At 42.6% G+C, this 27524-nt stretch overlaps 1 protein-coding gene across 1 annotated transcript; it reads right to left on the bottom strand.

Moving 5' to 3' along the window:
* Positions 1 to 840: 840 nt before the first annotated feature.
* On the bottom strand, positions 841 to 27524 carry Kdsr (3-ketodihydrosphingosine reductase). Its single transcript, XM_090352988.1, has 10 exons — positions 27299 to 27524; positions 24629 to 24718; positions 22471 to 22527; positions 19322 to 19387; positions 18743 to 18838; positions 16676 to 16867; positions 11290 to 11373; positions 8677 to 8760; positions 5748 to 5849; positions 841 to 4882 (listed from the first exon to the last, which is right to left on the bottom strand). The coding sequence occupies exons 1-10, from the start codon at positions 27404 to 27406 to the stop codon at positions 4763 to 4765; spliced, it is 999 nt and encodes a 332-aa protein (XP_090209114.1). The 5' UTR covers positions 27407 to 27524; the 3' UTR covers positions 841 to 4762.

Raw genomic sequence — 27524 nt, 5'->3', positions numbered from 1 at the left:
AGCCATGCTTTGTAAAGCTGAGTTACCAAGACACGGGCAATGAGAAAGAGTCTAAGCATCTTACATCAAAAATCGGAATATTTGAATGTGGCCTCAAATGAGTTTGGCATGTTTTAAGTGAGAACAGGTCCTATAAACCCAATGTGACGCCTTACTCAGTACAAAATAATGGTATTGTTTTCTTCTAGAAAGAGAAAAATATACAATGCAACTATTATCCAAATGTCTTCTAAATCTAAATGTCTCTCCAAGTTTCATTTGCAAGATATCACAAACCCAGATATTTACAATTCAATGCAGACAAATATCAATACAAAATCTATCTGTCCCTCTGAATTTTTTCATTTATTTTGTCTGTACTACAGTTCAAACCCAGAGCTGCCGCTTGAGCTACACTCCCAGCCTTTAAGCCCTAGTTTATGTTTTACATTGGTCCCTGCCCTTGCCTGAGCTGACCTTGAACTATGACCCTCCATGTCCTGAGTAACAGGGATTACAGGCATGTCCTACCAAAACTACTTGCTTTATGAAACAGAACTTCGCTTTTTTTTCCCCCTAGATTCATCTCAAACTGCTATCTTCCCATTTCTAACCCCAAGTATAAGCCATCAAAAAAAAATACAGAGAACACCTTCACTTTTTTTTTTTGCCTGTTGTGGAGATCACATGTTCTATGCTAGACAAGCACTCTACCATCGAGCCATACCCACCACCCATGATTGTTTTGTAAAAGACATGAGGATTGTTTCCTAATCCATTTTCAATTATGGAAGGCCTTTGTACGTACCTTAGAATTTATATAGCTGAGAGATGTTAGTTTTTAAATGAACATAAGACAACTCAAAAGACAAAATTATCTGTATTGGAAGCTAGACCAAAAAGACATAATCATGGACATACATGAATGTGTATGTGCATGCACACACACACACACACATACACACATTCATTTACATAACTATATATACATGGATAAACATAAGACATGAATCTAAGGGACTAAGGAAGTAAAAAAGGGGTGGGGAAAATGGAGGGTAAATATTTTGTAAGGTATTTGAAGTATATATCAGAATAGCATAAAGATCCTCAATGAAAGCTGTTGCTCAATAGGGAGCTGAGAGTCAGGGAAGTGGGGACCAGAGCCGGGCATAGGAGTTAATGGGAGGAGGTTGAGCTAACAAGAAGGACGGTTGAAAAATTGTTGAAATAAATTTGCAACTATGAAAGTAGAGCAATGAAACCTGTTGAAATTGTTTTGGGAAACAGAATGGGGAGGTGATTGAGGAGCTGAGATTGCTTAGGATACATTATAAACACATATGGATATGTCCCGATGAAAATCATCTTCTGTAAGCAAATCAATTTAAAAAAAATGAAATAAAAGTTTTAAAAAATGCTCACAAATATGTCACAAGAAAATAGTATAACAAAAATCAGCAAATAGTCACTGCAGAAGGAAAAGTTATTCTTGCTGGTCTCTGTTTTTAAAAGTCTAAAGCTGGAGGCATTGACTTAGTGGTAGAATTCTGGCTTAACACATGCACCAAAGAAAGAAAAAAATCTTGTGTAAGATTTATCTACTTTAGGGTATAGTAAGTGCAGAATTAATCTGATTCTTTAAAAAAAAGAGTTGATAGCTTTCCTAAAATTTAGGACTGAAGTTGCTCTGCCCCCTATCCTTTTCTCCTTGAACAGAAGGCAAACAAGTTATACAAGAATGAAGGCCAAACAGATATAGAACTTAACATGAGCATTAATCAAGATGGACTGTATTTATAAACAGACCTGTTGAATAACCCCTTTGTATAATTACTTAAAATATGAATGACATACAAAGAACATTCCTAAGAACACTTTTGTTAAGCATTTCCAGGTGTAGTCAGAGCACTAAATGAAACATCCCTTATCCAAAAATTTCTGGGCCAGACTCATTTCAGAATTCATCCTTAGTTGGATTTTAAAAAGCCAATACAGTGAGTATTGCAAAACACATCTGTTAAATTTCGACGACCTATAACCCAATCCATTGTTATTTCTTCAGGTAAAATTAATGAGGACGCTGGTGTGACATAAATAAAAAGTACAGCACTTCACATTCAAGTTTTGCCAACAAATCAACTAGGGTATCATTATAAAAACAAAATTTCTCTCGACTATAGGACCATTTTGGTACAACTACTGCTGTAAATGGTCATGAAACTATTCAAGCCATTTATATTAAATAATGTTTTCTGAAACAATGATTAATAACATACATCATCCTTAGATCTGGATAAAGATACTGTGGAGTCATTAAACATTTTACTAGTTAAAATGTAAGCCACTTTAAAGTCAAGTACTTCAAAACCTCAAGAGCAAAATAAGTCTTTCCGTAACTTCTAGGTCTTTCGTCATTTTTTAATTTTACCATAGAAAAGTTTCTTCTCTAAAAGTAGAGGTCTTTTCCCACCAAAGTGAACTAGAAAGCACAGTTGTGAATGTGAAGAGAGGACGGACGTGAAGGTACATTCCCCTCTGTCAGAAGACACTGGAGAAGGACGGATGGAAGTGACCAGGCACTTACTGTAGAAATCCACTATGGGAACAACAGTCCTGTCTCCAAGAAAGCACAGTGCTGGCTGCAGAGGGTTTCCAAGGCTACACACGTGAGCAATGGATTCCCTGACACATACTTAACACATGGCCTGCCCATACTGTTCTCAGGGTCAGTGGAGAGTCACAGAGAGAATGGTCAATCATCCTAGTAAAGCCAGGATTAGCCAGGTGTGGTGGCTCACATCTGTCATCATAGCTACTCAGGAGGCTGAGATCTGAGGATCCAGGTTCAAAGCCAGCCCGGGCACTAAATAAGGTGAGACTCTTATCTCCAACTAACCACTAAAAAACTGAAAGTGGTGCTGTGGCTCAAAGAGTAGGGCGGTAGCCTTAAACTGAGAGCTCAGGGACAGCGTCCAGGGCCAGGGTTCAAGCCCTGTGACAGACCAAAAAAAAAAAAAAAAAAAAAAAGCCAGGATTAGACAGACACCTGTGGCTCATGCCTGTAGTCTGAGCTACTCAGAAGGCTGAGATCTAAGTAGCACAGCTTGAAGCCAACCCAGGCAGGAAAGTCTGTGAAACATTTATCTTTAGTTAACCAGCATAAAAGCTGTGTGGAGCTGTGGCTCAAGTAGTAGTGCTAATCTTGAGTGATAAAGCTAAGAAACAGCTTCTAGAGCCCAAGTTCATGCCCCAGTACTGGCACACATGCGTGCACACACACACACACACACACACACACACACACACACACACACACACACACATACAGCAGAGATTTTCAGGATTAAACATCTTTTTTTTTTAATGATGAAATCTATAACCAACCTTTCCTAAAAGCTATACATAAACTACAAAGATAAGAACTGCACACATTCTCATTGTTTTTGTTTGTTTTAATGACTGCATGAATTAATTTAAAAAGTCAAGTCGAGAAAATCTTGGCTGGTCTTTTTGTTTTACAAAAATATTTCAGATAAGCAAAATGGGAAAGGAGGAGAGGGGACTAATACACGGGTGCTACCATAGAATGGAATGGGACAGAAGTAGACTTCAGTCATCATGGCTATTGAAGAAACTGTAAACTTTTAAGATTCTAAGATTTTATTTCTCTTCAGAAAATATTTAAGGTTGGTTGTGTTTACCCTTGAGTTTAAAAAAAAGGGGGGGGGGATCCAGTTAGGGTGTGAAAAAGAGGAGAAAAGTGTGCCCTTACTTTCTTCTGTACTGCCCTCTCCAATCCCCCTTGAAGCTCAATGGGATCAAAAAGAGAGGGGCACTAGTTTCTACTGTAGCCGTGTGTGCATGTCCTAAACACAACACAGAGATGTCAGTGACACTTAGCCTCCCTGGCAATGCACAAAGCTCATCTTGACCAAAACAAGCCAGGCACCAATGCCTCATGTGTGTGATCCTACTTACTCAAGAGGCAGAGATCTAAGGATCACAGTTCAAAGCCAGCCTGGGCACAAAAGTCCATGAGACTCTTCTCTCCAAGTAACCACCCAAAAGCCAGAAATGGAGCTGTAGCTCAAGTGGTAGAGCATTTGTCCCCAAGCCTAGTTTAAACTCCAGGACTGACATACTGGCATGCTTTCACACACACACACACACACACACACGCAAACATACACATGCAAACACAAAGCCTAGTTTAAACTCCAGAACTGACATACTGGCATGCATTCACACACACACACACACACACACACACACACACACACACACACACACACACACACAGAGGCAAACATACACATGCAAACACATCAACTTCCATAATAAAACACAACAAAAACCAGAAACTAGCTTCCAGGGAAAGCGTAACAATTATTACAACAAAACCTTCATATCTTCCAGTGGGGAATCAAGTATGGCTAGACTTGGTCTCTATGGAGCTTAAAAACAAACGAAAAGAATAAATAGGAAAGACTGAGATCACCATTCTATTTACCCTGTTTACCTGCTATTGTTCCCACACTACAATGGTCCCACCTCAGAGCCCAGGAAACCCACGTCCCCCAACCCACAATTGCATAGCGTCAATCCTATGGTCTGGAGTTGAATCCTATCCCTTTGCTTGTTGCTGGTGTTCTGAAGTGCACCAGTCCAGTCTCACACAGGCAAAAACAAGACAGAGGAGTCTGTTGGCCAAAAAGGTAAGTCTCATGTAGCAGCAAGCTGTTCCAATTATTTGCAAACAGTCTTTTGTCAGAAGGGTAAGGAATCAGGCAGTCTTGTCTGTCATTTCCGATTTCGCTCTCTGGACCATGCAGCGTCGGATGATATTGTCGAAACTTCCGAGGTAAAACAAAGCAATCGTGCGGAAAAGGCCCATCGTGACTACCTGCAAGACAGAGAATAGTACAATTGCTTGTTTCAAGGTATTTAGGTCTCTTGTAAACAGTTTCTAGGACTTGCTTCTAACCTGCCCCATGGAGAAGTGTAATGAAAACTCTGCAAGTATCAGTTAAGTCCTAGGACATAACACTTCTACTGTGTATACTGCATGGCCCCGAGCTACTGGAGAATGTTCTTCAAAGAGATAAACTCCAGCCATAAAAAGCACAGTTGGGCACCAGGGGCTCATGCCTGTAACCCTAGCCATGCTTGTTTTTGTTTTCATCAGTCCTGAGGTTAGAACTTAGGGCTTGTGCCCTGTCCTTGGACACTTGTTGTTCAGGGCTAGCGCTCTGCCACTTGAGCCACAGCACTGTTTCCGGCTTTTTCTGTGTATGTGGTTCTGAAGAATTGAGTCCAGTGCTTCGTGCATGTGAGGTGAGCATTCTACCACTAGGCCATGCTCCCAGCCCCACCACTGTAGGTTTTATGCAAGGCAGGTTTGCCATTTAGAAATGGAGAATGGAACATGTGATATTTCACTCAAATGTACCTGAAAGGGCAGGTAGGGAGATTATAGACAAGGGGTTGAGGGAGCAGTTGGTGCGCTGTCCTGTGAGAACAGCCGACACTTGTCTCCACTGATTATCACCTGCTGACAATGCAGCTACTGTGTGGCTAGATTTCCCAATTTTCCAATAAAAAGCTGAAATCAAGACTTGTTTGTCCGTCCATCCATCCGTCATCTGTCCATCGTCCTTCCATCTATCTGCCCACCCATCTGCACATCCATCCATCCATCCCCCTGTCCATCCACCCACCCACCCATCCGTCAGTCCATCCATCCATCTTCTGGTGCAGACAGAGCTCACCTGCTGCAGTCCCTCAGTGATAGACGTTACTGGAGCCATCCCACAGGTTAGGGAAGAGAGCATGTACCCATCTGAGCCAATGGAACTATTAAAATTTCCTTGCTAAAAGAGAAGGAAAAGAGACCAATCTGTAGTGAGTTTTAAACAACTGGTTTAACATAAGAAGGATGGATGGATTCATTTACTTCAGATGGGGCAGGATGGTAACAGAGCACTGATGAGATTTTATAAATGGACACATGGCCATTTATAATGGACCAACAGTTCTCTAGTTCAGGGGTCTTCCAATGACATCATACTACTATGACACCATTTCTATCTACCACTGATATGCACGGGTGGGCAGTGCAGTGGCACAGCACAGCTCAGTGTCTCCAAAGGGCAGGGAGTCTACATAAAAAAGGAGGCCTTGAAGAAGGCCCTTTTCCTATGGGATATCTATCTGTATGTATGTATGTATGTATGTATGTATGTATGTATGTATGTATGTATGTATGTATGTATGTATATATGTATGTATGTATGCATGTATGCATGTATGTATGTATGTATCAATGCAGGCAGCCTAGAGATATTAAGACCTGGGTTCTTGATTGGATTAAAATGAATTAAGTGATCCTGCTGCTTGAGGAAAACAACCTGCTCTGTTTGTGGGCAGTGCTGAATCTGAGCTTTGAAGGAAAAAAAACGAGGCTTTCTGAACAGTTGCATCTGTCACCGTGGGATTGCTGGCTTCCCAGTACATACTTTTAGGATAAGATCATCAGTGATACCGATGAATGTGATTTTTTTTTAATCCAAATTTTCCAAATGACTAATGCAAGTTACAAAATCATAAATGGGTAAAAGTACCAGGCAGACTGATGGACTTTAATGTCACACCAGAACAAAAAGTTCAGTGATGTGGGTTTCCATTTTCACACTGTCACTAACCTTTGTGTGATTACCACTTGTCAAGTTTGGGTTTAAAAAACTCAAAACAGAAAAATTATGGCCCTCATTATCTGAAAATCCAGTAACATGTTCCTTCCTCCTCCAGTTATGTACCTGTGTCAGGTCAGATTCTCTTCAAAGGCTGCAATCAAAATTACATGTAACTGCATATTACAAGAGATCAGCCTCAGAAACAGCCTGAGGATCCAGCCAACTTCTGTTCAAAGGACTATCAAGAAGGGGGTAACAGTGTTTAAAAAAAAATGTACTCATTACCTTACTTATGTAACGGTAACTCCCCCCCCCCCGCCCCTTCTTTCACCATTGCAATCAAGATATAGAAAAACTACAAATGTTAAAAAAGACTATGAAGAAAAAGATGAAATGATGCCCATCTTCTCACTGAATTTCTGTTTGGAAGAATACTTTTATAAAATATTTCATTGCAGGTGGTTCACTACTATAAATCTTAACTACTCAGAAGCGGAGATCTGAGAATTGTAGTTTTAAACCAGCCATGCAGAAAAATCTATGAAACTCTTATCTCCAGTTTACTGGCCAAATGCCAGAAATGGAGCTGTGGTTCAAGTGGTAGAGTGCTAGCCTTGAGTGAGAAAGCCGAGCAAGAGAACAATGCCCAGAGTTCAAGTCCCAGTATCAGCAACACACATACAAAAACAAAACAACAAAAAAATCAAATTGATTCATTCTTATTAAAAATCACCAAACATTTCTATAAAATTATGATTTCAATTTCTAATACAGCAGACATAGATAAATATGTGATATATAAGCAAGTTTCTGGGGTTGCTAATAATTTACAATAGTGTGGGTCAACAGAAGGAAAAATTCTTAAGCTCCGGAATATGAAATGAATCTTGCCAAAATTGGAAGGGCTATTTCAGATCATAGAAAACCCTGAGTGTGTTTTCAGGAAAAACAAATTCCTTCAATCAGGGCGAAGTTGAACAACTGCTGTATGTATTTTATTTTTATTTTATTTTATCTCTTTTATTCTGCTCAGCCCAGTCTACTCCACAGTCCTATGGCTGGCATTCTGTATAGATACCTCAGGTTTTAGTGGCCCCGAGGAATGTTTAGGGTCAGCATGGGAGGGGCTCAAAGACAAGGCTCAGAAATGCACATTTTTTCTTCATGTGGTTGATAGGAATACTGTGGTACATATATGTGGCTTTACAAAACGGAACACACTTTCTAAGACTACCATTCATTTTTGATTCCCAGAAAACCCAATAGGTGAAAAAGTGCATCAGCTGAGATGACAGGCCCAAGAGTTTGGCTCCACTTATGGGTGAACTTTGGGGGAAATAGCAACAAAAAATAGGAAGAAGAAAGAAAAGAAAGGCCTTCCATCAGGGAGCCTGGCAAAAAAGGATACCTAAATAAAATAGTCTAAAACTGGAGAGGAAGAAAAAGCCAGAAGTAATACATACTGTTTGTATCCCATCTACAAATCTCATTTTCATTTTCTTCTTGTGCTGGTCCTGAGGTTTTAACTCAGGGTCCAAGCGCTGTCACTGCTTTTTCTCTAGGCTAGCTGTCTACTGCCTGAGCCACAGCACCATTTCCAGCTTTTTTGAGTAGTTTATTACAGATAAGAGTCTTCTGGACTTTCCTCCCCAGGTTGGCTTCAAATCGCAATCCTCAGATCTCAGCCTCCTGAGTAGCTAGGATTACAGGCATGAGCCACTGGTGCTTGATTCATTTTTCTTTTTTAATAGCTGAAGATCCAGACATACTTGTTGGTAAATTCTGTTCTGGATATTAAAGCATACAACTTTCAAGAATTTAGTACTAATATGGAACCAATAAAGACTCGAAGGGAAGAAAACTAGAGTCTGATAGTAGCTCTGATGAATCTGGCCAAAATATTATAATTTTTGCTCTGAAATAAGTCTTTGGGTATATATGTATCTTTTCAGAAATACAGTACATAGACACACCGTACAGGAAACAAAATAAGGATGTAACTTACTATAGCATCTTTAACTATTTGTTTGGCTACTTGCTCTGGTTTGCAAATACTTGTGGTCTCTGAAATAAGGCGAGTCTCCAAAGGCTGAAAAAAAAAATGTACACATACATCAATGCCATATTGCCCATTATGTTAAAAACAAGCAAGTCTTATGTCCCCTGCCCCAATTAATACCCAATTCTAATTTTCTACCTCAACAGATTCCTATTTTTAGAACAAGGCCCATCTGGATTCTGAGCCAGTTTCTAGCCAATTACCACACAACATTAGGCCAGTTGCTGAAGCAAAAAGCCCGTGGCATTCTCAATGGTCAAGTGTGGCCTCAGCTCTAAGGGCTATCAAAGCTGGAGTGAGAACACATGTGAGAACACATGAGGGCTGGGCACAAGTACCTCCAGGACTCCTCTTGCTGGCCAGACACCTGAGTGATGGCACATAAGCCGAGGCTGGACCTGTGTCCTGAGGAAATGTGCTCCCAGGCCAACACTTCCATTCAGATCCAGCTCTCTGAACAGAAACAGTCTCAATCCAGTCTCTGTCCAAGCACTGTATTGTTTCTTAACAGAGTTGTAGAGGCAACCGAGATGCTCAAAGAGACCACAGCACCGAGTAGTCCCTCATGTGACAGGGCATTCATTACAGGGCTGAGATTGAACCCCTACTCTTAGCCTTTGGCTCTTCGTAAGGTAGTTAAAAATGTCTACCTTAACTCTCACTTAGCTAAAAATGCCTTTCCTAAATCTTCACCCGTGCCCCATAAAAATAAATGAGCAAAGTAACACAAATATTCTAGAACTGCAGTTTGTGAACTGAGAGAACTAAGGGGCTCACTGACTGTGCAGTATGTGGGATGAGAACATTCCACATCAAAATAATTAAAGATAAAAAGGGATCAAAAAGCCTCTAAAAATAAACAACCAACATAATAGGAAAATAAAGGGACTTTTAGACATGCATGTTCTAAAAACATGGGACTCCTTCTTCTCTCTTTTTGGCAGTAGTGGGGTTTGAAATCAGAGCCTAGTCCTTTCTCGGTGGGTACTCTACCACTTCAGCCATGATCCAGCCTTTGTCATTTTGAATGTTTTTCAGACAGGGTCTTTTACTTTTTTGGGGGTGGGAGGGGTCAGGGAACTTGAATTTGGCCTGGTCATTGTCTCTGAGCTCTTCAGTTCAAGGCTACCTTCCTACTCTTGAGCCAAGCTCCACTTCCCATTTTTTAGAGATTAGAGATAAGAGTCTCAGGGCCTTTTGTGCCTGGGCTGGCTTTGAACCTTGATCCTCTGATCTCAGCCTCCTGAGAGCTAGTATGACTGGTGTGAGCCATTGCGCCCAGCTCACTTCCTTTTTCTTTAACCTGAGCCAGCCTCAGTCTGTGATCCCCCTATCTCCATCTCCTACATTACTGGGACGACAGGCAAACCTCTTAAACAAATATAATTTCTGATATGCCACTTCTTGGGAAACTACCAAAGCTCCATCAAAATGGGTAAATGACAAAAGTGGAAACACGTTCACCAAAAAAAAGCAAATGAAAAAGGAAACCTACAGTATGATAGAACAGAAATGCCCAAACCACTTGTGAGCAGTTAAGTGTAGGATAGACCAGGAAGTAGAAGGTCCTGGAGAAAGCAACTAGCATAAAGCCTGAGGTGTTCCAATGAGTCAGAAGGAAATTTTTGGAAATTTCTGACCTGGGATCGAGGACTAAGTCAAACACATATCAAGACAGGAAAGAAAATGTCACTGTAGGAAAACTAGTGTAAATACTATTTATAAACATTGACTAACTTAAAGAAACCATGATTAAATGGGAAGAATATAGGGAGTACAACTACATAAATGAATAGTTCCTAAAATTAAATAAAAACAAACAGAAATATCAACATGTGGGTTTTTAATAAATGCTGCTTTTGCTGGGCTATTGGCTCACACTTAAAATTCTAGCTACTCAGAAGGCAGGGATCTGAGGATCATGGTTCAAAGCCAGACTACATATGAAAGTCTGTGCAACACTGATCTCCAAGAGATAATCCCCCCAAAAGAAACCAGAAGTGGAGCCCTGAGTTCAAGTCCCAGGACCAGCATCAAATAAATAAATAAATACGGCTTCTGGGGCACAGGAATCAAGAGTGGAAGAAGTAATACTGCAGACTGATGTTGGCCAACTGATGCTATAGCACCTTGATGAAAGTGTCACAAAAAAATTAAATTAAGCCAGGAGTCTGGCCTAGTGATAATACTGCTTGCCTAGTATCCATGAAAACCCACATTCGATTCCTCAGTACCACATACACAGTAAAAGCCAGAAGTGGTGCTGTGGCTGAAGTGGTAGAGCTCTAGCTTTCAGAAAGCCCAAGGATAGTGCTCAGGCCCTGAGTTCAAGAACTAGGACTGGCCAAAATAATTAATATCAAAAAAAAAAGAGGGGGGATTTGGGAAGAGAGGGAAGGAGGACACTGAAGAACCAGAGTCCTCAGGCCCAGCTCACGGCTGAGTGCCAGGCACTCAGTCCACAGCGTGGACTAGCAATGAGTGACAAGAAAGAAGCAATGAGTGGAAAGAAAGAAAATTAGAAAGGCATTTACAACATCTGTGATTTTAAATCCTGACCTTTGTTTTGTTTTCTTCGGCCAAGCCGGGCGTGTCGGTGTCTGGCGGGTAGGCCACAGTCACATACACGTTATAGGGCTTCACCTGCAGCACAGAAGCAAGGATTAGATCTCCAGTGCACAAGATGCAATGTCCCGTCCGACCTCATGAACCTACCTGCTCTGCTCCGATTCACAAGTGGTCAGGGTGACTCTGGCGGTAGAGAATGACTACCATCGTGGAAGTGATTTATGCAAGGCAGCAAAAGCAACGCATTCCCTCTCCCAACTAGAAAATAGCTGACCCTAAAGTATGGCAAATCGTCTCTTACTAAATTTCTTCCAGGCTGACCAGGAAGAGGACCCAGGAGCTGTCCAATGACAACAGCTGACAGTGTTTCCTCTCTCCTGGATTCTGTTACGCTGTACGTGTGGCCCATCAGACTGAAAATCTATCTTCCTTCAGTCTGCTTCTGACATTTTTGCCGTACTAGGATCATTCAAATCCCTTCCCTTCTACCCTCCCTGCATCTCCACACCCAAGGCAAGAACTCTATCCATTCCCAGAAAAGTTCCTGTACAAGCAGTTCCTGCCTATCAGGAAGGATGGAAACCCTTCCTCCCTCAGGACCCCAAAATGCATCCTCAACCTTGATCTAACCCAGCAAAGTCCCTGGCAGACAACCCCAGCCCATATTTACAAAAAGCTCCTCTGCCTGACCTATAACTCCCTGTAGCATCTGAGCTGCTGTCCTCCCTCGCTTGTCCCCTCTCACTCAGGAGCATACCCTCGCAGCCCCAGCTGGCTCTTCTCTAGGAGAGACACGCCCTCCCAAAGATTTCCCAGCAAACCCTGCTGCCTACTTTTCTACCCCAATAATGCGCAACTCAGACCTGTGGCTCGGACCATGGGAAGCTCTTTGCCATGATGGGCATTTGCAATTTGCTCACTTTTCAGCCCTCATGAAGACACGTAGGGGATTTAGAAGTAGGGGCAGCTAACAGCAAGATTGGCCCCTGTAAGTTTTAAGGAGGGCAAAGTTGCCAACAAGCTGAGTACTGCTTAAAGTAACAGACCTTAGAACTGTCCCAGGGTCCTATCTTTTCCTATAGTCCTTGTATTTTTGTATCTCCAAAATTCAACGTGGGGAACTGCAAGGTTCAGAAGAAGTGAGCAGAAAGTCCTGGCCAGCCATCGTGGGAAGTGAATGAGGAATGTTCCAGGACAGGTTATGAACACACCAGTGTGACACTGACAAGGTATGTAGCCTCCCAGCCAAGTTATGCTAATAAATAGATCTGGGGGAGGTAGGCAGAGAGACAGATAAAGGAGCCTTTTCTCCCATACCTGTTTTTGAGACAGTGACTTAATAAAATGTGTCTTTTACTGCCTGGTCCTCTGCTGTGCATGGATGGATCCGAAAAAAAATTAAATAAAAGAATAAAACAGTAAGTGCCAGGTGCTGGTAGCTCATGCTTGTTAATTCTAGCTATTCAGGAGGCTGAGGTCTAAGGATTGCAGTTTGAAGCCAGCCTGGTCAGGAAAGTCTGTGAGACTCTTACCTCCAATTAACTATCAGAAAACTGGAAGTGGAGTTGTGGTTCAAAGTAGAAAAAGCTCAGGGACAGTGTCTAGGCTATAAGTTCAAGTCCCATGACCAAGAATAAAAGAAGAGAAAAAAAAAAAGAAGAGAAGAGGAGGAGGAGGAAGAGGTCATATAAAGAGGAGGAGCTCATACTGACAGCTCATATAAAGAGGAGGCCACTGAACAATCCAATATGCTGCTTCTGTGGATAGCAGATACATTCAATATTACACATTGCATTTCTTTAACGTTTGTATGAGTCCATAAAAAAAACTGCTAAATTATCTGTATCAGGGACACTATTTTTAAAGGTTTGCTTTCACTAATTTCTCTTTTAGTTAAAAGAGTAACTTGAAGTTTCTGATCCAGATCATCTTCTGGTCTTCACCATGGCAGCCTATCAACCAAATGTGTTATCAACTAAATTTCCCATGTTATCTCATAAATTAAACAGGAAATTGCCTTTCTGGTTCCCTTTTTCTAGGGAGGACCAGAAGTCTACTTTTAGCAGCTACTGAGTGGAGTATTCACCCACTAAGCCCTTTTTATGACTAAAGGAACCAAAGTCATCTAGGCAGGAATTATGGGAGAATCGATAGATGACAAAGCATATAACTTCTATTTTATAAACAGTATCAAAAGGGCCAGACTCAGAAGTTAAAAGCAATACAACATTCTTTCAAACTTACTCCTGTCCCTACAGTTCTAGGGTTCCACCTTAGTTTGGGGGCATGGAGTAGAAGACTGAAAGCTAATTACACCACAAGGATTATGAAAAACATTCAGAGATTGAGCAACTAAACCAGTTTCCTTCACAGAAACTGACTAATCAAGTTTCCAAAGTACACTATCACTTTGTTAGGAAAATAGTAGGCCTGACCAAGTTCTACTAGTTTTTTTTTTTTTTTTTTTTTTTTTTTTTGCCAGTCCTGGGCTTGGGCTCAGGGCCTGAGCACTGTCCTTGGACTTTCTCAAGGCTAGAGCTCTACCACTTGAGTCTCAGCACCACTTCCGGCTTTTTTCTATGTATGTGGTATCAAGGAATCGAACCCGGGTCTTCGTGCATGCTAGGCAAGCACTTTACCACTAGGCCAAACTCCTGGCCCTTCTACTAGGTTTTGAAAGATCAAATTAAATTTCCACCCACAACCTTCCTCCCCCTAACAGCAGACTCTTTCATGGTATATATTTATGATGATTTTGGTGATGACATTATTTATGGACAGATGTCTAAGTCTAGGCCAGCTGTGATCAGTGTGCAAACTACACTGTCATCCAGAGGCCGAGAGGACTTGGTATTGGGTCATGCTGGGCTCTTTTCTTTTGAATTAGTATCCCAATTCCACCTGGAGTGAAACCAGGCCACCCAGATTATGTACTTTGCCCTAAATAACCGAATCCTGATATCATTCTGCAAGAGAGGACTGAGGAGAAAAAGCCCTGATAAGCATTTTTTTAATCAAAACACATTCACCAATATGGATTCTAAGATAAATATAAAGGACTGAAGCAACAGCCAGATGAACAGAGCAATTGCAACCTAAACTGCAGGTGCCCTCTCTGCAATAAAGACCCATCAACTTATTGCCAAAGGCTTGAGTGGCACTGGTTCTGTCACTTAGTAACTGTGTGGCTTTCAGCAACTCACAAATTCACTGGACACATTTTCTTTCCATCTGTGGCAAAACTTTGACCTCAATACCTCCCAAAATGATCATATAAATAAAAGGGCGATTCAAAAAGGAACTTTGCAAAATCACAAATGCAAGAGAAAGACCAGTATTTGTGTGTGTGTTTTAAATCTTTATTTTTATAATTATTTTCTGTAATATTGAATTCATGAGATGGTTTCTTAACTTAAAACCAGTATTTTTGTTTGAAACTTCACAGCCATACAAGCCCTATAGGCTCAGCCTATTTTACTGACCTATTATCAATTAAGACAGTAAAATCTTTGGCTAGATGATTTGCTAAGAGACCCACACTTATCTATCTCGAAGTGATCAAGGGACACACACAGTCACCAGACAGAAAACTTGTCCAATATCTAGGCAATGTAGGGTTTTGTCGTACACTAGGTGTGTGAACACAGGTCAGTAGATCATAGTTTGTGAGCTAAGTCCAGTCCTCTGCCTGCTTGTATAAATAATTTTTTGTCACACACATTCATTTATATACCAACTCCCACAGCTAATTTCTTGTTACAGCAGCAGAATTCAGTATTTGTGACAAGACACCATCTGGTACTCCAGGGTCTAAAATATTTACTATCTGGCCCTTTACAGAAAAAGATTTTGCTTATCCCTGATCTAAACTCTGAACTAAAATTCCCAAAGTCAAACCTGCCATCAGAGGACTGGCAACAGCAAATTCCCTTCTAAGCTTAACATGAACAGGATTCTACCCCAGTGTATGCTACAACAGAAAGACTTCCACCTTGCCTTTTTCAGCATGTGATTTTGGGTAGACATACATAAGGCATCCTAAGCAATAACACATGGCAATCACACAAAAGTCCACTTCACATAGCTGAGGCATAAGGATGTGTACATACTGACCAACACTTTAAGGCTAATCTAAGACACGAAAATACACATGGTAGGAGAAATACTTTAAAATAATTTTTTCTCTCTGATTTTTATAGATAAGGAAACCAATACCAAATTTAGTGGCTTCTCTAAGGTAAGAATTAGTACTTGAGGCCGGGAGTTTAGCCTAGTGGTAGAATGCTTGCCTAGCATGCACGAGGACCAGGGTTTGATTCCTTGGTAACACATACATAGAAAAAAACCAGAAATGGTGCTGTGGCTCAAGTGGTAGAGCTCTAGCCTTGAGAAAGCCCAAGGACAGTGATCAGGCCCTGAGCTCAAGGCCGAGGACTGGCCAAAAAAAAAAAGAATTAGCACTTGATTTAAGTTCCTTCCTTCTACAGGGTCTCACTACAGAGCTCAAAGCCAGCCTTGAATTCACATTGTAGCACTGAGGCTAGCTTTGAACTCATGATCCTCACTTCTCAGCTTGAGGGCTGCTATTACATAGGTTATATGGCACTTCAACCAACTAACGTTTACTCGCTCTATTATCTTATCATCAGAACAGAGCTTTTAGTGAAAGATCTTTGTAAAATAAAATATTGAACTAAACTTAAACATTACACAGGTAGTATCAAACCAAAAGTACCAAAAAAGATATTACCAGCACTTGACACATTCAAAACCTCATAGTTATTTTCCCTTTGTCACAAATATCAGCACTGGGGCCAGGAGTTTGGCCTAGGGGTAGAGTGCTTGCCTAGCATGCACGAAGACCTGGGTTCGATTCCTCGGTACCACATACATAGAAAAAAGCCGGAAGTGGTGCTAAGGCTCAAGTGGTAGAGCTCTAGCCTTGAGAAAGTCCAAGGACAGTGCTCAGGCCCTGAGCCCAAGCCCAGGACTGGCAAAAAAAAAAAAAAAAAAAAAAAAAAAAATATCAGCACCACACAATGAAAAATGCTAACTGCAAAAATACTCTCTCGCCGGGAGTTTGGCCTAGTGGTAGAGTGCTTGCCTAGCATGCACAAAGACCCGGGTTCGATTCCTCGGTACCACATACATAGAAAAAAGCTGGAAGTGGTGCTGAGGCTCAAGTGGTAGAGCTCTAGCTTTGAGAAAGTCCAAGGACAGTGCTCAGGCCCTGAGCTCAAGCCCAGGACTGGCAAAAAAAAAAAAAAAAAAAAAAAAATACTCTCTCATCAACTGTGTAAGTTCTTAATGGAACACAATAAAGCAATCCATGCACTGCTAAGCTGAGAGGAGTTACTAAAAAACAAATACAACTTACCTCCATCTGCAGGGCCTCAGCCAACCCCCTGATAGCAAACTTGGACGAAGAGTAGGCCGTGAAACCAAACAGCCCCAACTGTCCTGCCTGAGAGGACACAAACACGATCCGGCCCACCCGGCGCTCCTTCATGGTGGTGATCACAGCCCGGCTGGGGTACACGCTGCCCAGGAAATTGATGCTCATTAATTTCTGCAGAGAATGTACAGGATGCGAGGTGAACACAAAAGTCAGAAACCTCTAGTCCTGCTGGACAAGAATTCTGTCTCTTCTGATTGTACAACTAAGAAGTGACACTCAGGACCTACTTACTGCCTGTAGCCTACTTCGAGCAAGTCTGACATTCCACAGTATCTGTGCTAAATCTGGTCAAAGTTAGTTTTTTCCTGCATATTCTCACTCTGTACCATCTAACACATGTGCACACCTAACACACACAAAAACTATACCGCACACATATACACACACACATGCACAGACTCATTCTGTCTCTGTCAAATTGCATCTCTCCTCCCAGCCTCCTCTTTCTGTTGATTAACAGATTTCATGGAACTTTCCTGCCTAATTCCTGCTTTGAACTGAGATCCTTGGATCTCAGCTTCCTGAGTAGCTAGGACTGCAAGCATGAGAGAAGTATTTCTTGTTCCTTATGCAAGAAATGGGAGTTTAAGAAGGAAAGATGTCAGCAGCTATCTGCTGCCTTTATTTTTTCTGAGCTAGGTGAGTATCACCGAGCACTCCAACCTTTAGGTAAAGGTTCTGAGTAGCCAAGGATGTTACCTATTATTCTACAAGGGCAAGCTCCCTTTCCTCAGAAAAGCTGCTTCTTGTAGGCTTTCCCCATTTATGGAGCACTGCTAAGTTTTTGCCATTTCAAAGGAGAGGGCAGTTTTAACTAGTTAGCTTCTTTTGAATCTCTCAATACTAGAAAACTAGCATGTAAATGGAGGAAAGCTTAACTGGTATGTTGTTTCCTAATTTTAACAATCAGATTGATTCCTTATAGAGCTGTAGACATCTTCCAAAGTATCCTTCAGAGGAAGGTATACAAGTCCAGACAACTCCAGTATGCTGATAAAAGCAGGCTGATAAAGGCCCAGAAAGCTGCTCATGCAACCTCACCACTTGGCTTTTATCTAGCTCCACCCTGACTCTCCTAAGTGCCTTCAGTAGATTGCAGAGAGCAGGATGCTTTCCCAAGGCCTACAAAAACAGACAACTAGAATACTCGCCCAGTGGTCTTTTCTATAGGGCAGGGAAATAATTAGCTCTGAAGAGCCAAGCATTCAAAATCCATTATTCCAAGAAAGCTGAATAAAACACAAAGAAAGAAATGGCTGGGCCACCGACAACTACAAAATGTTTTGCCCTTAAAATTTTTTTAGGGGGAAGGGGGGGATCCCCCGTTTAAAAAAAGATTTTTTTTAGATATAACACTCATTTTTTTGGTGCTAAAATATATTGCTAACGGAGGTTACCTGGCAAACCCATCTCAAAACATAAATAAGAAGATGTATCATTTTATTTTGACTTGAGAATTCTAGCAAGATTGTTCCACAACTTTTTTGAAGGCCAAAAAGTTATTAAATTATTTTTAGTAATGCTGATACTTGACACAAGCACGCAGTGTCAGCTGGTCTGCAAGGATTCTGTTTTAGTAAATCATTCAATAATCTGTCACATCTGGTATTTTATTTTTATTGTTCCAACTGAGAAAACCAATATTTAGAGATCTGTCTAAACTCTAGAAGTTCAACAGTCAGGCTTAGAACCCAAAACCTTTTTTGCCTTCTTCTAGTGTTCTCAAGCTTCTAGAAACACCCAAAATAGATCCATCTAGTTCATTCTTTTCATTTTTGAGTCAATACTGGGACTTGAACTCACGCGGGGCCATGTCCCCTGCAGACTAGCTTCTAACTTATTCTAATTGTGATCCTTACATTGTAGCCTCCTGAACAAAGAGGATCACCAGCCTGAGCTACCAGCTCTGGGCAACTTTATTCTTTACCCAAGGCTTGTTCTACTTTCTATGGACAGTTACCCCAGTAAGGAAACACTTATACTCACTTCAAAGGCGCTAACTTCAAGTTCTTCAAACTTTCCCGACAGTGACGTTCCTGCACAATTCACAAGCATATCTACTGGTCCCAGCTTCTCCTGTGCCTGGAAAAATATATCAGAACTGATGTTTTTTTTTCTTAAAAAAAAAAGCGAGGCACCAGTAGCTCACATCTGCCAATTCTAGCTACTCAGGAGGCTAAGATTCTGAGGATCATGGTTCAAAGACAGTCTAGGTAGGAAAGTCCATGAGATTCTTAACTCCAACAAACTTCTCAGAAAAAGCCAGAAGTGGCACTGTGGTTCAAGTGGTAGAGCACTAGCCTTGAGCACAAAAGCTCAAGGGCAGGGTCAGGCCCTGAGTTCAGCTCCAAGACTGGCAAATACAGATAGATAGATAGATAGATAGATAGACAGACAGACAGACAGACAGACAGATAATTCATCAGCAAATCATGAGTAATAATGAAATTGATAAAACTACTAAATCTGAATCTGTTGGGAAGTTACCAATTCCAAGGTGTGTAGCAAAATGTTAAGAATCATTCAAAAATTGAGCAATGAAATGCAATCAACTCAGTCTCTTACCTGTTTTATGACATTCTCTACTTGGTGATAGTTTTGAGACACATCAACTGAGATACATAGTACTACCTGTTAAAAGACAATTGCATAATCAGAGACATGCAGGTGCTGAAATAGCTTCAAGGTTTGGCAATTCATTCCAATGGGAAGGAAAAGCCTGGTGTTTAGATGTACAGATTACAGTGCATGAAACCTGATGGCTTTGGTGGAGTCATACATGGATAGTATGTACCCATTTGGGGATGGAGTACCTATAGGTGCCAGAGAGAGCGCATAAGCAACTGATACTCTAATGTTATAGCTAGGATAAGCATTGTCAATTATCTAAGGCTGGCCGGCTAGCCTGTGGGGCAACTGGGAGGAGGTGAAACTTATACAGGGCGGAGCCTAAGGAGAAGGGTTAGATCATTAGGAATAGACCCTTGAAGGAGATCCTGGCCCCTTCCTGTTTCTCTTGGCTTCCTGACCATCACTGAGTTAAGAATGTTTGCTCTTCCAAGCACTCCTGTCTCTCCACAGGCCCACAAGCAACACAGCCAAGTGACCTCAGACTGAAATCATAGCCAAAACTAAGGTTAACCAGAAGCCAGCAATGACCAACATTCTCTCCAGCTCCAAAAAGCCATACCGAGTGTCTGATGCAAAGTGAAGGAAGTCCCAGCTACTTGGGAACCTTAGGCAGGAGGAGAGAATTTCCTAGGCCTAGGAGTTGGGGACCAGTCTGAGTATCATGGTGAAACCATGTCAGGGAAGAAAAGAGAAGACAAGAAGGGAAGAGAGAGCAGGGAAAAGAGGAACAGAAAGAGAGAAAGTCAAGAGAAGACAGAGGGAGGATGGAAAGGAAAGAGGGAGAAAGGGAATATACTGCCTTAGAATTTAAGGTAACATGCAGAAATTGTCACTTAAAAGGAACCACAAGCTGTGCATTGGTGACTCACCTGTAATTCTAGCTACTCTGAAGGCTGAGATCTGAAGATTACCACCCAAAGCCAGCCCAGTCAAATCATTCTATGAGACTCTTACCGCCAACTAATCATCAAAAAGTTGGAAGCAGATCAGTGGCTCAAGTGGTAAAGTGCTAGCCTTGAGCAAGAAAGCATAATAGCTCAGGGACAGTGCCCAGGCCCTGCGTTCAAGTCCCAGGACACATAGACACACACACACAGAACATTCTCGATTGCTTATCTTCTGCTGTAGTAATACCTAAACTGGATTTTATTCCCACGTTATTATTCAGAAAACGTTTTTTTCAAAGAGGGTACAAACCACAGGATTAATTTTAAAATATGTCTTTCTATACATTCCCGGGAAGTATTACACCAGTACCATAAATCTGTACCACAGACAAGTACAGTTTTAAGGAAGGATGTTATGAAATTACTAGGATAAGTCTTCTCTTAGTAGGTAGCCACAAGTCTGTCCAGGCAGAAGGGCCAGGCTCGCTGTAGCCCAAGTAGCCCTGATGTCCTCCCCTTCCCTGATATGGAAGACTAGCATCTTCCAGTGCCTTTAAAGCACTGGAGAGATGAAGAGAACCAGCCGTCACCTGAGCAAAGTAGCAGAGACAACACAGCAGCAGACAACAGTGGCAGGCGCTGAAGCCCAGGGCTCTACCCTACCCTTCTCTCCATCACGGATACATGGGGTAAGTGGGCAAGTCTGTACAGCCTGCACCCTTCATTAACATAGGCTTCAGAAGCATGGTACAGGCAGAGACACAGTCCTGAAGAAAAACTCCCAAAGCTTTCCTATACAAGGAAATGTGGACAGGAACGTTGCCTGAAGCATTCATGGCAAAGGCAGACAAAGAATGCAAGTATCCAACAACAGAGAAACTCCGGGACAGCCAACAGTGGTTTGCATGAAAACATGACATAGCTTTATCTTAACTGACATGGAAAGATCTCTAAACTATTTTGGAGTGGGGAAAAGAGGCTATTCAAAACTTACCATGAAATCTTGTTTAAAATTTATGAAAAGCAAGGTGCCAGTGGTTCATACATGTAATCCTAGCTACTCAAGCGGCTGAGAGCTGAAGATCATGGTTCAAAGCCAGCCCGAGCATGAAAGTTCATGAAACTCTTATCTATAATTAATCACCAAAAAGTAGGAAGTGGAGCTTGGCCTAAGTGATAGAGTGCTAACCCTGAGTGCAAAGCTCACGGATGGTGCCCAGGCACCAGGCCCAGCATGTGAGCGCACACACACCCCTCCACCCCCCACACACATACACACAAAACCTCATCAGAAAGGAAAATTAAAAATCTGATAATCCCAAGAGTTAGCAAGGTTCTGGAGCAACAGCCCCCCGTCCCCCTTCACGTGGGTTGGAATATGATCACTTTGGTGCAGAAGAACGCCCCCTACACACACACAACCCAGGAACTCCACTTAAAAATGTAGTTATGATGCCAGGTGATGGGGGATCACACCTTCAATCCTAACTACTTCAACTGAAGGCTGAAGTTCAAATCCAGCCCAGGAAGGAGCGTCTGTGACACTCTTAACGTACAATTAACCAATAATTTGCTGAACGTAGACTTGTGGCTCAGGTGGTACGGCACTATTCTTGAATGAAAGAGCCATCAGGTAGGGCCCAAGTGCTGAGTGCAAGCCCAGTACCAACACGCACGCACGCACACACACACACACACTCACACTCAAAATTATCATTATGTCTTATACTAACATATGCATTGTTTCTCATTTTATTCACTAAAAGTTCCACATCCAGAAAAACTAAATACCCTTAATAGTTAAGCATTTATGTTGTTAAATAAATAACTGAGAGGACATCATTTTCAAATAAAATACTCTATTAGCTGAGCATTTGTGGTTATGAGTAAGGCCTACACATTTTTTAAGGTAATAATCTAAACTGTTAGCCAACTAAAAAAACAAACATTGCTTTTTAAAAAAGAGTTCAATATGTATTTCTTAGTTATATGTTCTTTTTGTCAGTACTGGGGTTTGAACTCAGGGACTCAAGCTTGCTAGCTGGTACTGCACTGCCGAATCATGCCTCCTAGCCTTTCAATATGTATTTCAGTCAGGAAAATAATCGATGCTTCTTCCAATGACCTATTCTTAGTAAAGTAAGACTTTTTTCCTCCCTGCAACTATGTGGACAGGTATGGAAAATAGTGCTTTACCTGTTTATCATTAATGGAGTGCTTCTCAATTTCTTTCTTCGCCTGCAGTAGCTTGTCCTAGAAGCAAAACAGAACCATTAGAGCTGTGACTGTCCACATGGCTGTGTGCTTACTTGTGGAAATGGCACTTATTTTATAACGTGCACATAACAGCACCTACATGGAATAACTGTGGGTCACAGGCTGGGAAAGAACAAAATAAAATGGGTTAAGCTATGAATAAGAAATAACAATGGAAAGGCAAACAGAAAAACAAATGATTCTTTCAAAATCCTAATAAACAGCAATAAGGCGGATGGTTACCTTATCAATCCAATACATTTTTTCTTTTGTAGAGACTAATGTTGGAACTCTAGGCTTCCTGCTCATATTCTACCACTTGGACCACACCTACAGTCCTTTTTGGTATAGCTTCTTTCTCAGATAGGATCTCATGCTTCTGCCTGGCCTCAGAGAGTGATTCTCCTACCTATGACTCTCATGTAACTGAGATGGGCAAACCTATGCCTGGCGACTTTCACGAAATATTGTTAAGATCAGCAGAGCAACCCATGTAATTAAATAACTTTTCCAGTCTCTGGTTTGGCTTATTTTTAAGGTATCAGTTTACAGAATATCAATGTCTTAAAAATTAGACAATTGCAAAGAACAAAGGATAATTTTTCTCCAAACATGGAAGTGTCTGTAACAAAATGATATTATTGTTCTATTTAGTAAAGATACACTCCCATGTCTGCCAAATATGGAATGAAAAAAAAAATCACATTTGAAAACAGTTTCTCCATTCTAGAAGGCTCTTCTGTACTTTCACCTGGAGAGATGAGTAGGCACGGGGTTCTCATGTTGGTTCTTGCCACCTGTGCCACTGGTGCCCCGTGGACTCTCTCACTGGCCTTAACTCACAAAATGATGCCAAGAGCCAGCGGCTCACACTTAAAATCCTAGCTACTAAGGAAGCTGAGACTTGGAAGATAGAGGTTCAAAGCTAGCCTACGCAGAAAAGTCCTCAAGACTCCGTTTCCAATTATCCAGCAAAAAAAAAAAAAAAAAAAAAAAAGAAAGAAAGAAAGAAAGTAAAAGCAAAAAACAAAAAAATCCTAGGCTGAACGAAAAATAAAAATACAGTCCCTAAATGCCAAGTGCTGGTGAGTACCTGTGATCCTAGATACTCAGAAGGCTGAGGATCATAGGGAAATCTGTGAGATTGTCAACTCCAAAGGCTGGAAATGGAGCTAGGGCTTTAACAGAGTGTTGGCCTTGAACAAAAGAACGAAGGGGCAGTCGTCAGGCTGAGTTCAAGTCCAAATAACTGACAAGAAAGAGAAAGAAAGAAAGAAAGAAAGAAAGAGAGAGAGAGAGAGAGAGAGAGAGAGAAAGGGAAAGAGAGAGAGAGGAGGAGGAGGAGGAGGAGAAGGAGGAGGAGGAGGAGGAGGAGGAGGAGGAAGGAGAGGAGGAAAAGGACAAGGAGGAGGAGGAGAGAAAAACAGATTCTTCATCAGCATGACATAGAAAAACCCATGCTGCTGAGTGTGTTGGGAGGAATGCAAACCCCATGATAATCTGGTTTCATTGGGGATGTCCATTTCATTACAAAAGACTGCTGGAATGTATAAACACCTACACAACCCAGGTATCAGCTTGAGAATCAGGAACATCCACACTCTCAGGTTTTTGTTTTTGTTTTGTTTTGTTTTTTGCCTGGGCTTGAGCTCAGGGCCTGAGCACTGTCCTTGGACTTTCTCAAGGCTAGTGCTCTACCACTTGAGACTCAGCACCACTTCTGGCTTTTTTGTATGTATGTGGTACCAAGGAATCGAACCCGGGTCTTCGTGCATGCTAGGCAAGCACTTGAACCACTAGGCCAAACTCCCGGCCACTCTCAGGTTTTTTGAGCTGCTAGCACACGTGAATTCCTATGGCTAACAAAGCAAGTTTTTCTCCCCTGTCTTAAGACAGGTGCTATCTATGGTGATACTGCCTGATGAGTGAATAGCACTAAATGAGCAGCTGTTGAGCTGGTTTCCCTTCAACAGAGATGAAACAGTAATTCAGGAATCACCCCTCCTATCAGGAAAGCAAGCCCTTTGCTGTTCTGGTATGAATGTAGGGACACAATGCAGCCTCTTCCATCCACCCCAAATAAGTCAGAAAGACTTACCTCATTTCGCGCCACCAGTGTTATAAATGCTCCTTGCTTATAGCACTCGATAGCTATACACTTCCCAATGCCACTGGAACCACCTGTCACCTAGGAAAGAAAGTGATTTGATCTTAGAACTTACAATGTCTTCTCTACAGGACATTTATTTAAATAATGAGAGGATTGGAGGGCCAACTCAGTGGAATAAGCTTTACCTAGCATGGTACAGCACCAGAAAGTAACATAATATAAGGACAATGTGCTCTAAAAACACAAAATACTTTTTTTTTCTTTGAGATACTGGGACTTGAATTCAAGGCCTTGTGCTTGCTTGCCTTGCTTGTTCAGCTGAGACCTGACTCCAGCCCTAATAGCTTCTTTATATTAAACACAATGTTTAGAAGAAGGACAGCTCTGAAAGATTACACTGTCAGCAGGACCTGGTGATAAACCAGTGCTGAATTATAAGCAAACCACATGCCTAAAATAATTATATGAGTTTACTAGAGGGGGAGAACCTCATAACTGTAGCTAAGAAATAGTCTTAGCTACTAAATGCAAGCAAATCTTACTTTCTTAGTGCACATCTATGCAAGACAGAAAACAAGGTTCACAGTGCCATAATGTTTAAAATCTCTCCATAACAGGAGTTGACTTGAGCTGCCGGGTCAAGGTTCACACGAAACTTCCTTTTACAAGCCATGTAAGACTTAGGAGGAAGCTACAAATTATACTAATTCTGGGTTAATTTGAATATTGTTAAAGAAATATCAGAGATGGTCATGATGGCTGAAAAAAACATTGCAATTGTATGACAATTTGTCTGACAAGTAATAAGCTGAAACCAAGGAGGTGATATTCAACACTGAACTACCATTTTTTTCCCCTAAGTCTCTCCCCACTCTTCATTGCAAATACTGTTTAAATGTCACTGTCTCTTTAAGTACATCAGATAGCTCTTATAATAAGGGCACCCTGAGCTGGCTTCCTGCCAGGAGAGCTGGTCTTAGTCAATCCAAAAGAGGGAGGATTGAAATCAGCATCCAGTGTGAGAGACTATGCTGTAAAGCTTCCCAGGTGCAAGTGGGCAGACTGTAGGTGTGCAGAACTGTCCTACAAACCAAGCAGGAGACAGCCCCACTGTGCTGCCACACAGTGGGTCTAAGGAAGGGAACCACTTTCTCTCCTGAACCACGCACTCCTCACAAATCTCAAGTGTGTTACGCTTCACTCTCCTTTGAGGCATTCAAAGAGACGGTCACCCTGTGTGAGCCGTTCCCACTATGCCCCACCACTCAGAGTTGTGTACAGTATATATCACTGATAACAGATGCATCATTGACAGCATTAAGGTAATGTGGTGGAAATTAAAAAAAAAACCAAACAACAAAAAACCAACTCTTTTTTTCAAGTCTGTCCCATTTGACGTGACTCCCTACCTCACCTGTGACCTGGAGTGCCGTGGAGACAGCTGGACAGTGTGAAGAACTGTCATAAACAGAGTAAAAAAAAAATTCATTCTACCTTTGCCTTTTTTCTTTTCCATGTTATTCTCTGCAGGCACAAGTTCTGAAAGGATCCATGTGTGTATGTGCGCACATGCTGGGGCTTGAACTCAGGGCCTGGGGCTCTGTCCCTCAGCTTTTACCCTTAAGGCTAGCATTCTATCACTTGAGCCACACCTCCACTTTCAGTTTTTGCTGGCCAGTTGGAGGTAAGAGGCTCAGATTTATCTGTCTTAGCTGGCTGCAATCACCATCTTCAGATCTCAGCTACCTAGGTGTTAGGATTACAGGCTCTGAGAACTCCACTTTTTAAAGCCATGCTGAGGACAGAAGTCCTCTTGTGGGTGTGAACCGTGCAGAACTCAGGATGCCTGTCGAGCTGTCCCCGCCTTTCTCTCCCTCTGTAGTGAATCTACACTCAGCGCCTCACCGTCCTCATTTTGAGTCTCACTCGTGGGAAATAAACCAATAATTTTCCGAAAGAAAGAGAGGAAAGGAAAGGAATCTTCAATCTCCAGCCCTGGTCCAGGTTCACAGGACGCTGAACCCAAGGATGGGGTAAAAAGCTCCAGTGGCTCAGAGCCCCAGGAAGCTGCGTCGGCCTGCGAGGCCAGGCAAGCAGTCACCACTGGAGATGAAAGCCAGCGCCCAGAGCTGCCCTGGCTCGAGGCCCTGGCACGGCGGGAGGGCGGGGAAGAGTTTCCGCAGGTGAGTTGCTTCCTGGAACCCGTAGATAACCGGCCATCGGTCACCCTGCCAGCCACCTTCCGGGTCCCAGGCTGTCCGGGTCCCTCCCGGGGGCGCCAGGTCCCCGTTTTCCTGCTGCGCCCCTCCCCGCCCCCGGGTTCACCCCTGCTCCCGGCAAAGCAGCACCGCGGTCATCCTCAGCAAAGTTTCTCAGCCTGTCTGTGGATGCGCCAGGTAATCCGGGACCCAGATTGTGCCCCCGGGGGTCGGGGAGGGGGCGGGCTGGGGGCGAAGGGGCGTCCCCGGGAACTCGGCTAGCAGGTGCCAGGGGGAGGGTGCGCTGGGAGGAGCGAGAAACGCCGGGGAGCGGGTCCCCGAGGTCGGATGCCCGGCCCGGACCTCGGAGGTCCCCGCCACCCTCTCCCGGGGGCCGATCCCTGGAGGTCCCGGTGACCCTTCCCCTGGGGCCAGGCCGCAGCAACAGGAGGCCGCTTACCACAACGTGCGCGCCAGGCAGGGCGAGGGGCTTGGGGCTGATGAGCGGAGACACCATGTAGAGCAGCAGCACGAAGGCCACGAGGCAGGCGGCGGCCAGGAGCAGCATGGCTGGGCCGTGGGCTCGGGTTCGGGCGCCGGGGCCGGGGCGAAGCCGGCGGGACGCTCGGAGGCAGCGGGCCGGTCACGCGCAGCCTCAGCCCGGAGAGAACCCGGGGTGTTTGGGT

The sequence above is a fragment of the Megascapheus bottae genome, chromosome 19, assembly GCF_031878675.1.
Source record: "Megascapheus bottae isolate mThoBot1 chromosome 19, mThoBot2.hap1, whole genome shotgun sequence".
In the NCBI taxonomy this organism is placed as follows: Eukaryota; Metazoa; Chordata; class Mammalia; order Rodentia; family Geomyidae; genus Megascapheus; species Megascapheus bottae.
The sequence above is the reverse complement of the archived record's forward strand: the minus strand, read 5'-3'. Positions and strand labels throughout refer to the sequence as shown.